Source organism: Sceloporus undulatus, chromosome 4 (assembly GCF_019175285.1).
Source record: "Sceloporus undulatus isolate JIND9_A2432 ecotype Alabama chromosome 4, SceUnd_v1.1, whole genome shotgun sequence".
Lineage (NCBI taxonomy): Eukaryota > Metazoa > Chordata > Lepidosauria > Squamata > Phrynosomatidae > Sceloporus > Sceloporus undulatus.
The window spans coordinates 233,017,355-233,034,506 of NC_056525.1; the positions used below are offsets into that span (position 1 = coordinate 233,017,355).

At 39.1% G+C, this 17,152-nt stretch overlaps 2 protein-coding genes across 3 annotated transcripts in view; both read left to right on the forward strand.

The window, feature by feature from the left end:
• The window catches only part of DEPTOR (DEP domain containing MTOR interacting protein), a 741,617-nt gene that overhangs the window by 222,559 nt on the left and 501,906 nt on the right, over positions 1–17,152 (forward strand). The gene's annotated exons all lie outside the window — the stretch shown is intronic.
• Positions 1–17,152, forward strand: part of COL14A1 (collagen type XIV alpha 1 chain) — a 180,076-nt gene that overhangs the window by 108,693 nt on the left and 54,231 nt on the right. Inside the window, 9 exon segments of the mRNA XM_042461761.1 lie at positions 329–445; positions 3,941–4,087; positions 7,826–7,900; positions 8,796–8,935; positions 10,314–10,437; positions 11,000–11,143; positions 12,608–12,772; positions 14,909–14,947; positions 16,961–17,099. Of these exon segments, the coding sequence (XP_042317695.1) occupies positions 329–445; positions 3,941–4,087; positions 7,826–7,900; positions 8,796–8,935; positions 10,314–10,437; positions 11,000–11,143; positions 12,608–12,772; positions 14,909–14,947; positions 16,961–17,099 (1,090 nt within the window).

A 17,152-nucleotide genomic window follows, 5' to 3' on the forward strand; every position in this document is an offset into this window, starting at 1 on the left:
GGGTTTTTTTTAGGGGGAACACAGATGGGTCCCAAGGGCCTACAGGCTCACAGTTGTGGCCCCATGGGCCACACCTAGCCCATTCATGTTTTAGAATCATCACAGATCCAAATCTTGATGACATTTAGATGCCATTTGTTGCCTTGGGTCCTATACCTGGAAAAGGATAGGTTGGGTGTGGGTGGTTGGATGGATGAACAAATTGGATTTACATAAAGCAGCTCTTCAGATCCTAGCAGTAGTTTTTTAGTATTCGCATTTTCAACCACAAACATTTTCTCCTCAGAAAATATATGATGAATGTTTTAACCTGTATATTCTATTGCAGTGTATTTAGGAGTGACAAATCTGGGAGCTTATCAAATTCGCATGACAAGTATATGTGCTCAGTGGCAACTTCACAGGCATGCAACTGCATACAGAATTGTGATAGAATCTCTTGCTGGTAAGTTAGCATATCAGATAAAATCAATCAGCTGTAAAGATGTTCTTTTACATTGTTCTTAATATTTGTCATAGGTTGCATCTATACTGCAGAAATAACACAGTTTCACACCACTTTTATTGCCATGGCTCAGTGCTATGGAATTCTGGGAACTATAGTTTGTTGTGACACTAGAGCTCTGCTCTGGTGCCACAACAAACTACAGTTCCCAGAATTCCCTAGAACTGAGCCAGGCCAGTTTGAGTAATCTTAAACTGGATGATTTCTGCAGTGTGAATGCAGCCCTAATCTTACAACAGTGTCTAAACTGCCTGTGTAGATGTGGCTTTTCTTGCATGGAACAATTAATAGACCCAACAGACTTCCCAACAGCAGGCACAATTCATTAAGCTGTATTGAAAGGGTTCAGCAGAAGATCATAGCAGTGTGTCTTCAGGCTGCTTTTGTTCACTTCAGTGATATTTAATCAATTTCTTTTTAACTGTCCCTGCCTCAATATTAATTGCATGTTTTTGAATGCTTTTTGAATCACCTAGAATAGCAGAATCAACTTTGTCTAGGTTAGGCTGTGTGTTGTTTAAAAAATAAGTCTATCCTTGTAGTGTTGTATTGTTAGATATTTTAATCATGTTTTATGGCAATTTTATAGTTTGGGAGGGAGGGTTGGGTCAGGGTTTTGTGGGTTTTATTGTTTTTATATTTTGTATCATATAAACCAGTGGTTCTCAACCTTCCTAATGCCACAACCCTTTAATACAATTCCTCATGTTGTGATGACCCAAACCCATGAAATTATTTTCATTGCTACTTCACAACTGTAATTAAATAGGTGTTTTCCAATGGTCTCTGGCAACCCCCATGAAATGGTCGTTCGACCCCCAAAGGGGTCCCAACCCACAGGTTGGGAACCACTGATTTAAACTCTGTTGTTACCTGCCTAGATCCCCAAATGGAAGAGGCGGGATATAAATAAATATTTTATTATTTATTTAACCTGGAATATCCAGAGGGAAGCAGAAATGGATGCACAGCAGACACATATGAGGGAAGATGTTTGGGGGGAGGGCTTAGGACTGTAGCAAGAACCCCACCACCATTCTACCACATTCAGAGATAAACATTTTGAGTGTGTAATTTGTTAAAAGCATGGAGAATCCTTTGGGATTGTAGGAAAACCTCAGAAAGCAGAGTTCCAAATTTCAAGAGAGAAGCCCTATGCCTATAGACTCCATTGTTGTTGCTGTTGTTGCTGTTGTGTGCATTCAAGTGACTCCTGATTTAAGGTGACCTAAGGTGAACTTATCATGGGATTTTCTTGGAAAGTTTCTTTAGAGAGTTTGCCATTGCCTTCCTCTGAGGCAGAGAGAATGTAACATGCCAAAGATCACTCAGTGGGTTACCATGGCTGAGTTGGGATTTGAACCCTGTCCTCCAGTGTCAAGACCAATCCTCAAACCACTACACCATGCTGGCAGGTAACTGGAGATCAGGGTTGTGCCTGTTTCCATAAGCCTGCATGTTTATATGTATTCAGTCACCCAGCAAGAATATTCTCTTTTTTCCTCTAGCTACTTTATAATTTAAGCATAATTTATTTTCAAAGGACAAACAAAATCGTCCACATTCCAGATTTACTACTACACACAGTTTTGTAGATTGATCACTCTTTATATTAGGCACGTTTGTTCCTCAAGGTGATACAGTGGACATACCTACATTACAAATTCTATTTGTTTACCTTCCTTTCTCTCTATGAAGGGAACTGGGAATGGTGGCTTTGTGATCAGAGTTTCCAAGCATAATTTGCTACACCTACAACTATATCCTATAGTTATCAGGATTCTTTCATGCAGTGGAATAAAGCCACTGCAAACTTGTAAAGTAACCTGCTTATTGCTACTAAAATTGAAATTATTGCCTATCTACAAAACCCATCTGTAGTGCAGAGTGGGCATGCTTCAAGAACTGGATGGCCACTTTTGTACAAATTGATTTTCCAGGCATGTCTGGTCAGTTTGGGGAAGCAATATTTCTGTTTAGAAATGGGTAAGGGCCTAACTACTGTTTGAAAATAAACCTGCAATTCCTAGTCTGAGTTTTTTTGTCAATAAGTGATAAAGGTTTTGGCCAAAAATATTTTTAGGGGGGTATTGGGAGTTGCAGGGTGGTAACCTAAATACCCTAAAGACACTAGATCCCACCTGATCTTATGCTCCATTCACACCACAGAAATAAACCAGTGTGAAACCGGTTAATTTCCATGAAGTTCACACTCGCCCCAACTACATTCAGTGGAGGTTTTTTTGTGTGTGTGTGGGGGGGGTGCTGAAAAGCCTACTTAAACTGGTGCATTTGATACAGGACCCCTTAGCGATTCTTTTAAAAGAACCACAGCGATCTGCATCTTTGGTAGTGTGACCACGCTACCGAATCGATTAAGATCATGTTGCATTGTTCCAGAAATTGAGGCACCTCCATTGTAAATTGATACAGTGGCAAATGTGAACAGCAGCAGAGATTAAATGGCATGGAGAGATTTGATTGCAGTCTATGTAGTGGGAACACTGAACTGGTTCTGTATCGATTCTGAATCGGTGCAGAGATGCAAATGTCTTCGTTCAAAAAAGTAAGCGTGAAGGACCCCTTGGAAGCTGAACATGACTGCTCATGGATACCAGCTGCCTAGGCTATACTTCAGAGGGAGGAACTGGCAAAACTGCCTCTGAGTATTCCTTGCCTATGAAATTCATGGGATCACCATAGGTTTAACTGGCATCTTGAAGGCATGTACACACACAACTGGGTTAAGTGGAGTCTAGGGGACAAATAGGACCCCCTTCCCCAAGAATGTATGCACCCAGGGGGGTGTACAATTCCTGGCCCTGTTTTAGATGCTTGAGTTGAAGAACATAAAGGATTTTTAATACATTATTTCTTGTTTCATCATTTGTAAGATCATTTCTGTTTTCCACTGATGACTGAAATTCAATTATTTCTGAGTGTGAAATCTACCATTGAAACTACTGGCAAGTTCCTGTCAGTGAATCATGATTGTGCCTGTATATTTTAGATTGGCTAGTGTTTGCTAGCTTAGGCTGCATCTACACTGTAGTAATGCCATGGCTCATTGCTATGGAATTATGGGATTTGTAGTTTTGTGGGATATTTAGCCTTCTCTGTTAGAGAGCTCTGGTGCCACAATAAACTACAAATCCCAGGAATCCATAGGATGGAGCCATGACAATTAAAGTGGTGTCAAACTAAATTAATTCTGCAGTGTGGTAGCAGCCTTGGTTAAAATTACTATTGATTATTAATGTTAGCACAAACAGATAGTTTTTTGCCATCTTAAAGGCTGATAATTTTAGTGTGTTTTAAGCAAATGTGAAGTGCCTTGCCATCATTATATGCACAGAGGGATATTATTAGCTTACATTTATTGTACAGAAGGACAATAAAGTCTTAATCTTTAAGAGATTCCCTTTTTAATTTCAGATGGAACAACAGGAGAAGTACTTGTGGGTGGAGGGACTCCTAGACACTGCTTTTTTGAACTCATTCCTGGCACTGAATACAAAATCAGCATCTATACTCAACTACAAGAAATAGAAGGGCCTGGAGTTAGCATAATGGAGACAACATGTAAGTGAATTCTTTTTAATACCATGCTACCTAAGTATAATTCCTGTTGCTATTGTCAGAAGTAGGTGTCTTGTCATTTTCCCCATTGTATGATACAATAGTGCTAGGGAGTTTGTCTGAAACCAGAATCAGGGCTGAAGACAGGTTCCAGCCTAATACACTGCCTGAGAATTGATACAGCCGCATCTCAATGAGTTCTCTTCAATCCAGATCTTGGAAAAGTTACTTCTAGATTACGTCTTCCAGAATCACTATTCACCATAACCAGTGGCTGCGCTAGGTAGGGGGTTCAGGGAGATGTCATCCAAAAAGTAACGTTTCCCAGTTCTGGCCTTCATACAAGAAAGACTAAAATGCAAAATTTTTAAGCTTTCTGTTTTCTTGGGAATCTTACTAGCTTTTGTTTCCTTTCATTCATAGTTATTATTGGTTGATTCTCTGCCCTCCTTATTTGCGTTTCTCCTCTTTGCATTAGGAATGTGCTTTGACTGAAGTTTCTAATTATCTAATTGCTCCTGTCTTCCTTCATAATTTGAAATTAGAGTCAGGCACTTGTGTACGCCACTTCGACTCTGATTCAAGAACAGCAAGGAGCACATTTGCATGATCCCTTTCCTCACTGGATTTAATTTTTACTAATGGAGTGGCAGCTGATGTTCATGTACTTGAGAATGACTCCACTCTGGAGTTTGTCTGAACTGTAAAGTACTACATCTGATTTGGACAAGGGGTTAGCACCTTATGTAGCTTTAAAGTTTAAACTAAAAAAATGAAAGCCACCAGCTGCCACTGTATAAATATGGACTATGCCAATGAAAATGGACAATTTGAAGATGTTCCAGCTAGCAATTATCCTGTTATCTGTCATATATCTGTGACATCATGAGCATAATAAAGTTAATATTTACTATTTTATTTAGTGACAGCACCTGTCATTGTTGTGCTAGCTGGACCAAGAGATTTTGCTTGAAAGAATGTTGCTAGACTAGAAGGAACCCTCTTGTCACATTTAAGGGTAGAAATCAAGCTTCTGGGTGTTGCCTCAGAAAATGTGGCTACAAGCTATGTTGAAACAGGAGCACCATTTTTTTGAAAGACACAAAACTGGCACAGAAGAGTGTTCTGTGTTGTAGGGGCAGGGAGATGTTACTCAACACCATCATGTGTGCCTCAGCATTGAAGTATTTGCTTGGCAGGAGCCACAGCATTCTCCAGTCTGCCTTTCATCTTGAGGTGCCAGTCAGAGCCAGCAGGAGACATCTGAAGGGGAAAGAACTGGTGGGTGATGAAGAGAGTGTTTAACTACTCTGCCACCCACAACTTTTCCTTAAAATTTCTTAAATGTGTTTATTGGTCAAAATGCTTGTGGAAAGAAACTCATTTCCTGGCTGCTTTTTCTTCCGCACAAACCCCTACTTTCCTGCTCCTTTGTACATGCACAGCAAATGCCACTGAACTCTGTATCTCAGCAACATCCATCCCACAATTATATTCTGTATGTCCATAACAATAGTATTGACTGTACCACAAAGTGAAGGATTTCACCAGGAATTCAATACATCAGATGCAACAGACTTTGGGCTTGTGGGATGTATTATTTGTTATTGTTGCAGTTGCTAATATTTTACTATAACCTATCGATCTACCAGAAGCCACTAATGAGAGCCATGTGCAAAATAGTCTGGAGATGTTCAGTATGGTGAATTATTGACTGAAGTCATGATCTGTACAACACATGTTCAAATGCAAATTGGGTTACTATAGATTAGTATATTATTCTAACACAAAGAATCAAAGTAGCCAACACTGCTGCACAAAAATATGATCAAAAGCATAAATAAATAAATACATTGATATTTTACAGGTGAGGTATACCATAGCTAAGAGATAAATGGTTAGCACAGACAACAAAAGTGAAGATTTTTTTTAAAAAAAAAAACAACTTTACTTAAAAAAAAATCTGGGAAACAGAAGCTCTTGCTAAATCAATGAGACTATCTCCCATTTTGTTCCAATCTACATTTTACCCATCCCTGCAAAACAGCCTAAGCTGTGACAGGAAAATAGCACTTTTCCTTTGAATAGAGACATCTGGGGGTGCAGCTACACTGTAGAAATAATGCAGTTTAATATCACTTTAAGTGCTTTAGCTCTGTCCTATGAAATCATGGGAAATGTAGTTTTACAAGGAGTTTAGCTTTCTTTGCCAAAGAGTGCTGTGCTGGTGCCTCACAAAATTACAAATCACAGGATTCTGTAGGATGGGGTCATGGCAGTTAAAGTAGTGTCAAACTGCTTTACTTTTACAATGCAGATGCACCTGGTACTATGCACACTGAATAGCAATAAAAGCATATTGTCTTTGGTTTTTTGTGGGTTTTTCGGGCTATGTGGCCATGTTCTATAAAATTTCCTTCCTGTCGTTTCATCAGCATCTGTGGCTGGCATCTTCAGAGAATCCTTTGCCTGGAAAAAGTCGACTTCATATTGTCTTTAACTGTGGAAATTCTGTATGAATGGAGGTGCTTTTCATTTATCCAAACTGAGTGCCTGAGACACTAAACCTACGAATAGCAGAAGAAAATTACACAATGTTATACTATTTGATATATTAATGCTACTCAAAGTAATGGTGTGTCAGCTGGTGCCAGTTCAAGAACTTTCGGCTGCAGGTCTATGGCAAACTTCCAGACATGAAACTTGTGGTAGTGGTGGGTATATGCCTTCACACTGACTCATGTTTATGGCAACCCTATCATAGGATTTTCTTGGGAAGATTTCTCCAGAGAATGTTTGCCATTGCCTTTCTTTTAGGCTGAGAGAATGCGACTCACCTAAAGTCACTCAGTAGATTTCCATGGCTGAATGAGGATTTGAACACTGGTCTGGAGTCCTAGTACAACACTCAAACTATTATATGACACTGGCTCCCAAAAGAAAGAAATGCTAGATAGTATACAGCACAAATATGGTACTGTCACCTTGGGTTTGAGAAGCTGTCACCTCAGCTAGTTTGGGAAGGACTGTGTTTTAACAGTATTTGCATGATGCTCCCAACTTTAAACATGGGCTTTTGGGACAGAAGCAATAACAGTTGATTTTGCATCTTTTCTTTGTCTCTAACATAAATGTATGCAGACAAAGAACCAAACCTCTACAGAGCCAATACATTCTAACTGCTGAATAATTTAAAGTGGAATCCACAAAGGAAGCTAGATGATCTTGAGTTCTGTGTCATCAAACAGAACCAGTGCCATAGAATCCAAAACTCTTTATTTTATCTTGGTTTGTAATTATTGTCAGGAGCATGCCATGGTTTCGATATGTGACATTAGTAGTTCCACAGGAGTGTCCTGAGGAAAGCTATCAGAAGCAGAAGTTGGGGCATGCTGTAAGGGTAATTCATCCACACATCCATATAGGCCATGTTAAGATGCAGGGAAGGATAGATGACCTAGGCAAGGAGGAAAACATTAGGCTAGAATGCACTGAGTCAGGCAGGAAATAAAGCTGCCAGATTTTTTTATTATTATTTTCACTGTTTTTAAAGAATATATTTGCCACCAAAAGGACTAGAACCTTAGGAAGAGAAAGAACACCAGTTCATAATAAACTGAAGGCTGTGTTCTATCTTACATTCTGCACCTTCTCATGGTCCCTCAGAATTCCAGTAGTGCACTCATATTTCCTTTCTTATAGAATTAAGTTTTCCATGTCTTGCTCTTTTTTCCTCCTTAGTACCTTTCCCAACCCAGCCACCACCAACTCCTTCAACCACCACCCCACAGCCTACAATTCCTCCTGCAAAGGAAGGTAAGTGATTTTGTTGGCAGAGTAATTGATATAAATATTATAATAGTGACCTTATATTTCATAGATATTGCTGTGTTAGTCTGGAATATCAGTCTGCAAAACCCAGTAACCCAGTACTTTTGAATCCAGGGCTTTTACCAAGTCGTTTAGAAAGAACCGATCTTTTTTAAGGAGCCACAAATGAGAATGTGTTCTCAATTCCATTTGGAGCACTCAGGAAGGGAGAGGTTATGTGCAGAGGAGCAGAACATACACATCGCTTCAGAGAGTAGTCCCTTTAAAGCAGCGGCCATTCCCCCCCCCCTTCTGCCGGTTGATTATCTGCACCGATGGATGATTCCCAGAGTGCACAAAAGCCAGGGAGGGGAATATGATAAGACAGTGGACTTGTTTTTTTAAAAAATAAAAATTGAGAGCTTATGTGCACCGTTGCTTTTGCCTGGCAGCTGTACTATCAGTATGAAAGTACCTTTAAATACTGACGTAAGTGGTATGACAAAGATGCACATCACTTGAGAATGATCGGGTACATTCAAAATAGAGGCTCCATTTTAAACTGATACTACAGTAATGTGAACATCAGTAGGATTAAAATGCCATGGAGATATTCCATTGTGGTAAATGTAATGGGAGCTTCAATTCGGTATCACATCAAATCTCCTTGGATCTCCTCGGTACAAAAACATGAGTGTGAATGACCCCTTAGTGGGGTTTTTTTTTCCTGTTTTGCAAATAGTTTTTCATGATTCCTCTGGGCAGGACTTTTGGATGGTCAGTAAAATCTCACATTTTAGAGTACCAGAGGGAGGTGTATGTAGTTAGAGGAGAGAAAACTCAGCCTAAGAATGGGAATCCCAGCATCCTTTTGATTCCAAAGCACTTTGTATGTTTCCAGTTTGCAAAGCTGCAAAGGCTGACCTTGTGTTTTTGGTGGATGGATCATGGAGCATTGGAGATGACAACTTCAACAAAATAATTGGATTTCTGTACAGCACTGTTGGAGCTCTTGATAAAATTGGCCCTGATGGAACTCAGGTGAGAATTAATGGATGGACTAATGTTTAATTTGACTGGACAATTATATGAATCAAAATATAATACAGTATTATGGTATATACTTTTGAAAAATATACTATGATTTTGGTGGAATCATTCTGTAGATATTTAAATGTATATGAAGACAGCAAATCTTGTTTGATCACAAAAGCTAAGCCAGGTCAGGCCTAGTTAGTACTTGCAAGGGAGACCACCAAGGAATACGAGATACTATAGGCTATACAGTGTGCCCACTCCATATGCGAGCGTGCCATACGCGGCTTCCACTTTATGCGGAAGCCACGCTGCAATACATTGAATGGTGTGTGCGCCCATGGCATGGGCGCACCACACCGCCGTGAGCTCTATTGAATGGGGCTTGAGTTTATGCGGTATTTGTCTTACGTGGGGGGGGAGGGTCTGGAGTGGATCTCCGTGTAAGGCAAGGCTCCACTGTATTTCAGAGGAAGGCAATGACAAACTGCTTCTGCATAATTCTTTGCCAAGAAACCCTGTGATAGGTTTGTTGTGCATTAGAATTGACATGAATGCACAAAATAACAGAAACCAGGCTGCGAAAAGCATGACCCTCATGGCACATGTAGCCATAAGGCATTTCTGTTGTCATTGTTGTGTGCCTTCAAGTTGTTTCAGATTCATGTACAACCCTAAGGCAGCCCTATCATAGCATTTTCTTGGCAAATTTCTTCAAAGGGGGGTTGCCTTTGCTTACCTCAAAGGCTGACAGAGTGTGACCTGCCCAAGGTTTATACTGTCGAGCTGATTTGAACCTTGGATTCCAGTGTCATATTTCAAAACCCAAACCACTACGCAACACTGCCTTCCCCGTTTTGCTGACAAAGTAGTAATGATTCACCACTACTGAGAGATTAATTCTCTTTTAAATAACAGAAATCCCCTGCACTATTTTATCAAAAATCAGACATGGACTTGGAGCCATTTTCAGTTTTGTTTTGTTTTGTTTTTAAGTTTTTCCCCCTTTTTTGTCAGTCTATTTAGCCCTTGGGGGGGATTCCTAAGGGACAGAAAATTGCCCCTAAAGTTTCCCAACCTGGTTTATGTTTTTCTAGGGTGCACTCAGTCTCTATACAAAGACCCACTAAGATGCCACTGAAATACCTTTAACACCACACTTCTAAACCAATCTGCTTGTAGGTTTGTCTGGATGATTTTTGTACATCTTACTTCCAAATAAACCTCCGGAGGAACACAGTATTAAATCTGCAATATGGATACAATCCTTAAAGTTTTTACATGAGCTGACTGTAACACAAATGAACCAGGGCAAGTGCTCTCAGTGTTGTGGCCTCAAAAGAGAGCCACATTAACAGTTCACTAAAATTTCTTTTCTCCACAGGTGGCAATTGCACAGTTTAGTGATGATCCCAGAACAGAATTTAAACTAAATGCCTACAGTACAAAGGAAACTCTTCTGGAGGCTATCCAACAAATAGCATACAAAGGAGGAAACACCAAAACAGGTGGGCTGGATTGCTAGGTAGGAATTGTTTTTGCTGATTTTAATACAAACACACCCTTCTACTAAAAATGAAAGCACAAGGAATGACATTTGAAGTCAATAATTACTGTAGGCAAGAGTAGGATGGATGACTCACCTAGAGCAGGCCAACTAGGAATACTTTTCCATGTCCAGTGTTTCAGTGCAATAACATAGGGATGATTCTATTTTAGGTTACCTACATATTAGCATGTTCTCTGATCTGAACTATAAACTGTGGTTAATTTTAAATACTGGTTATTCAAAAATGTTACCATCTTAGCCCATGATTTGAAGTTGGCTTGTTTCCACACAGTGTAGTAGAGATTAACCACAGATTGTTGGTTTGAATGACAGAACAAGCTGTGACTAATCAAAAAATGAAGGGATGTTTTCCAAATTTGTGGCAATGGCAGAAGAGGAGAAGAGGTGAATTGCAAGAGTCTGAGGTTTGTTACAAGTTGTTTTCATAACTTCAGTCATGTTTTTATAATATGGCACATGGGCTTTACTTAATGTTTCCTCCCTTCCCATTTCTTTTTCAGGCAAGGCAATTAAACATGCTCAGCAGGTTTTATTTACCATTGATTCTGGGACCAGAAAGGGGATCCCAAAAGTTTTGGTAGTGATCACAGATGGACGATCACAAGATGATGTGAACAAAGTCTCCAGAGAGATGCAGCTAGACGGTAATTTGCCACTCTTAAGAAATAGTCATAGTATCACTAGTTTCCTCTTTCCTAACACTACGGTGTTTCAGGAGGCTTTTTAGAAAATATAAAGGGGAGGTTCAAATAGAAAAGTTGTTCTCTCTATAATAAATTTACTCGTATGAACTGTAATTTTTATAAAGAAGATATTTTGTACCTGCAAGGTACTTAAGGTACAAGGGCACAGTGGCTTAGCAGTTAAGATGCTGATTCTGTCAATCGCAAGGTCAGGATTTGAGGCCCAGGCATAATGTGGTGGAGTGAGCTCTGGCCATTAGTCCCAGTTTCTGCAAATCTAGCAGTTCGAAAGCATGTAAAAATGTTAGTAGATAAATAGGTACCACTTTGGTGGGAAGGTAACAGTGTTCCATGCAGTCGTGCTGGCCACTTTGCCTTTGGCAATGCTGGGTCCTTTGGCTTAGTAACAGAGATGAGCACGCACACACACACACACACCCAAGTAAACGACTTGACAATTATATCAAAGGGGAAACCTTTACCTTTACCTTTAATGTACTTAATGTCTTGCCTTTTCTGGGCATATACACATATTATTGGTTATTCATGGACCATCTTTCCATAGGCTGTTTCATGGAAGACGCTTACTGTGCAATCCTTTACAGTAAATGTATACTCAAAAGTAAATCCTTCTTTATTCAATATGACCAGTTGCCAGAAAGACTATATAGGATTTTCATTTTAGCTAATTTGAGTCTCCCCCCCCTTACAGTATCTGTGCCTTGTATTTTTTTCTTAATATAAGAGAAAGCGTAGAACATAATGAGATTATTAAGGTCTCTCCCTGGACTCCTTTGATCCAGATGTTTCACTATCTGGGTTAGGGGCTATGAACCAGAACTTGGACAACTTATTTTATGGGACTATAAATTTAAAGAACTCCAAGCCAGCATGGCTGTTGGACTCCAAAACCATTTCTGTAGTATTCTCCTTTAAAAAAAAAAGAAGGGGGGGGAGAGCAGTTTTTGGGTTCAACACACTATTGTGGCTCATATCCCTAATTTGCAACATTGTGTTGGCACAATGGTCAGGACACTCTAACATGCAATGCTGGTTTGCTGGCAGAGCTAGTATTAGAATTAAGTCATAGGTTTTTGAAAGAAGTAATAAAATTAATCTGTGTGCTTCTTTGTTCATTTGACATGCTACGTACTTTCTGCTCCTGAAATAAACTTGGCTGGCTAAAAGGAGAGAATTCCAAAAAAGCCTTTTTCTAAAAAGTGCTGAAAGATTAAGTTGGCAAAGTTCATTGGGCTGGGGAGGTGAATCAGTATTTTCTACTGTGCACCAGAAAAAGCTGCTTTTATTTTTGCATGCTAAGCTGAGTCAAAATAATTAGCAAGAACAATCTGTTGTTTTGGAAACTGCAATTTTTACTTATGTTTTTGGTGATTACTCTATAAGTTTGCTTTTTTCCTTCTCTAGGGTTCAGCATATTTGCCATCGGAGTAGCTGATGCTGACTACTCAGAACTGCTTAACATTGGCAGCAAGCCTAGTGAAAGGCATGTCTTCTTTGTGGATGACTTTGATGCCTTTAAGAAGATTGAAGATGAACTGATCACCTTTGTCTGTGAAACAGCATCAGCAAGTTAGCAGTTATTTATTTATGTTTTTATAAAATTTTGGTCCAAATAATGTAACAAAGATACTGTATATTGCAATACAATAGTAACCTAATTATTTCATTTCTGTGTATGTTTGGAGGTAAGTCCCACTACATTCACTAATGCTTGTCTGAAGGAGAAGATGCAGTAGTCTACAACCTTGGAAATTGTTTCATGAAGAATTATCTGTTTAAATGATCAACCCTATTTTTACTCTCTTTTCAGTGCACCTGGAATTGTTCCATAAAGAATTGTTAAACCTTTTCTGTGATTTTATGTTGTGATCACTTAAAATCAAATCAGTGGGGCAGAACAAGCTTCCTGCCATATTTCACATTAGGATCCCTTCTTCTCTAGGGCCCATGTAGTGCCTTTGAGATGCTTTATTGTAAACCCAAGGAAATAGAATTAAAACAGTCATCCTACATAGAAGTTAATATGATGCTATACTGACCAGCAGAGTCTTTCCTTCCTCATGGCTGAGATCTTTTTCTATAATATTTACTTAGTAAATCCTATTTGGCAAAGATCCTCAGCAACATTAATTTAATTTCCTTCTTGAATAAACTGCCAGTTTTAGTATTTCTTCCTCATTAGCAATGAATAGCCATCTGTTTCCCATAAAGCAGGGGCATAAAGTCCATGGGTCTTAGGTGGTCCCGAAGGCACCCCTTAAGAACTATGCTACCAAACATTAGGTGACAAATCATACCACAGATCTTGGGCTTCAATCTGCTAAAACCCATAAAACAAGTAGAAAACGAGGCAGGAAATTTTAAAAACATTCTCAAAACAAGCATTTCTTTCTCGTTTTATGGCCTTCCCAATTTGCCACCAAACCTATGTGGTATAATTTGTCATCAAAATGCAATGGTATGACAGCAGCAAGTGTCTCCTCAAACCCACTGAAGTTGGCCAGCTTTGCTGGAGAAAGGAATTTAAATGTTTTTCTGTTATTATTTTTTCTTTTTTTCAGTTGTGATGAAATAGTTCTATTTTATTTTAAAAAAAGAATAACAATGCAAAGAACGTAGAACTGTATACTTTCGTCCCCCAAGGAGAAGATGACAATTTAAAGTACAATTAATTCAGAAATCCCCCAGTTGCACTGAAGAGAAAGAAATACTTTAATCCGATAAACATGAAGCCTGTAATTTGATTCTCTAAATAGGCACAGTAGTCTTGAAATGCTTTAACAATGCTTTGCCTGGTATACTGGTAAATCATGTTGTATATCACACACACACACACACCGCACGCAAAGCCGTAAGGCCATAAAGGAAAAAAAAATCAAGGATCAGTGTTTGTCTATGATGTCATGACAAATTCCAATAACTAAAGGCCAGAACAGACAGGCCAAAATAAAGCTGCTTCGGGTCATTTGGAGATATGCTGTGTAAATGATACATGCATCTTGAGGCCCAAAGCTACGCCAAAGCTGTGCTCCAATCCTTAGGACTGGAGTGTGGCTTTGGTGCAGCTTCCGGCCTCTTAGGATGCATGCTAAATTAATAAAGGACAGCAGTTCCAGAGAAACGACCTAGCTTGGCAAAATGTCATCTGGAGTCCTATAGAATCAACAGCCCTGAAGCTATTCCGATAGTTACTGTTTTAATGGTCAGTGTTATTGGAGAGTATCACATGTCTTTTTCGCTTGAGTTGAGCACAGGCTTAAACCATTTTAAAAACGGATGTTATTACACTACTCTGTGCCCAGCTCAGAGGCATCATGTACCTGATCTGGATTTGTCCCAGACTTTGCAAAGAACTGTTTTTTCTTTTCTTTGCAAAGTCCAGCTGGGAATAGAGGCATGCGATAACATCCATTTTTTAAACGATTTAAGCCCATGCCCAACCCGTGCCCAGCTCAGGAGAAAAAGGTGTGATAATCTCCATTGTGATAAAAACATATCTGTCAATATCTTTGTTTACCTGAAGATATTTTTTCAATACAATTTTTTTGTTCTACTAGTTGTGCCAAACTGTATATCAAGGCCTTAGTGTCTTTTGTTCTCCAACACTAATTTAGTTTTCCATTTAGTCATGAAAAATATAATACATCTAAATATTTCTTCTTTCGGGAATTATAAACACTTTTGTTTGCTTTTTCCTTATTGCAGCTTGCCCATTGGTTTACAAAGATGGCAACAGTCTAGCAGGTATGTTTTGATATAATTATTTTTAAAGATTTATGTGTTCCATATATTGATACTTCATTAAGAAATTTATTTGTAATTAGAAGAAAAGGGTTGTTGATTTTATGGGCCTGTTACATCACTGGCCGTTCTATACTGGACTACACAAATTCAATGAGAAAATTACATCTCAAATCTCATACTGAGATATGTTTGTTGCCTTTGCATGATATGGTTTATTGTTATATGAAGGAGCAGGGAGCTGATCATTGGGCTTATGTGTTGCTCCTTCCCTTATTTGATATGGTCATCAGGAGATCTGAAGTATTTGCTTCTGCTTTTAAATAAGTGTGGTTCAGCATTTTGTCCCAAACCATGGTCAGCCTTATCTGTGGTCTACTGAGCCAATTTTAAAAATGTCATTTATGAATCTAACTTGTTTCTGTAATCATGTTAAGAATATCGGCAATGGGAAGCTTGGATGCAATGCTAAACTGAAGTTACTTGGAATGGAAAGGCTAAAGAAAGAAATCATGCAGAAGATGGAACAAACTTATTTTCTCCTACTCCAGAGACTAGAATATGAAGAAATAGATTTAAATTACATGAAAAGAGATTCTGCCTAAACATTAGGAAGAACTTCTTTACTGTAAGAACTGTTCAACAGTGGATGATGGTGTCGTTTGAAGGTCTTTAAACAAAGGTTGGATGGATACCTATCAAGATTTCTTTAGTTGTGTACTCCTGCATAGCAGGGGTTGGACCCAATGGCCCTTGTAGCCAGTTCCAGCTTTAAGAGTCTATGATTTTATGTAAAGCTTTCAGTGTCTTCATATTCACTCCAGAAGGAGAATTCACAAGCCCAAACTTCTTCCAATAACAATAAACTAAGATTTATTATTACATTAGCTTTGAATCAATGGTTGGTTAAGAAGAGCAGAGGACAACAGACTGAAGTGTTCCACTAGAAGACGCTATCTTCTGGATCATACTGCTCTCTTTTGTAATAGCCCTCTTGAAGACTCTGGGGATTATGCACTAACAAAATGATGCTCTAGTTCCTGCTCATTTCCTGTGATATCTTTCTTTGAAAACTTTAGGCAGTGAAATCTGAATTATCTAGAGTCTGTGCTTTGCACACAGAATTATGCAGGTTCAGTCCTTGACTTTACTACTAGGGATCATCTGCTTAAAACAGGTAGTGAACTTCTGTCTCATGGCTGAATTCAGCTCTTGGTAGTTCTCTATCCAGACATTCAAGCCCCAGCCCAAGCTAATGTGATAGGAATGCCTGCTGTTACATTTTATCACTCTTGGAAATAACCATGAGAGTTCCCTTTCACTTGCTGCTCCCCATTCCTACGGGAACAATGAACAGGGCACATAGCAGGAATGTGATTCCACTCATGCTCAGAGGAACAACTCTTCCAAGTGCCAGCTGAGTCTCTTCACATGCTGATCAATGCCCCAGTAGTGGTGGCATGTGGCACATAAAGTGGAATCCCTGTAAAGGGGGAATCCAAAGACTGATCAGTGGTGAGATGATAGTAGTGATTCCCTTTTTTCATGGTGTGCTCTTTGACAATTAGGACTCTAAGAACCACACAAGGCAGGTTCGTGACTCAGCTTGGACAGCTAAAGAACCACCTGAATTCTGTGGCTCACTGGCCTGTTCAGGATAGTGAATAGTAAGTAAAGGTAACTTTAGTCTTAAAATCTTGGCTAGCCACTGTTAACCACACTATTGTTCTAAATGTACCAATGGCATAACTTAGGTACATATATTCAGTTCAGGTTCACCTGCCAAACATTTCTCTTTCTTAGCCTCTTTCAGTTACCATTGAAACACATGATAGTTGTCCAAGAATCATCAGTTTGCTTTATATTCTGTGGGTTCTCTGATATGGAAGTTCCTTGGGATGTGTCAATGCTATTAAGTTTAACAGTGACATAAATCTCCACTTTGTAGCTCATTTTCTCTCCCTAGCCAGATTAACAGGCAGAACTGACACACATTATGCTTCCTGTGGTTTTCAGGATTTAAAATGATGGAGATGTTTGGCTTGGTTGAAAAGGAGTTTGCAAGCGTGGAAGGAGTTTCTATGGAGCCAGGGACATTTAATGCCTACTCCTGTTACAAACTGCATAAGGATGCCTTGGTTTCCCAGCCAACCAAGTATGTATTCTTAAAACAGATTACATTACCTATAGCCAGCCACAAGAGAAAAC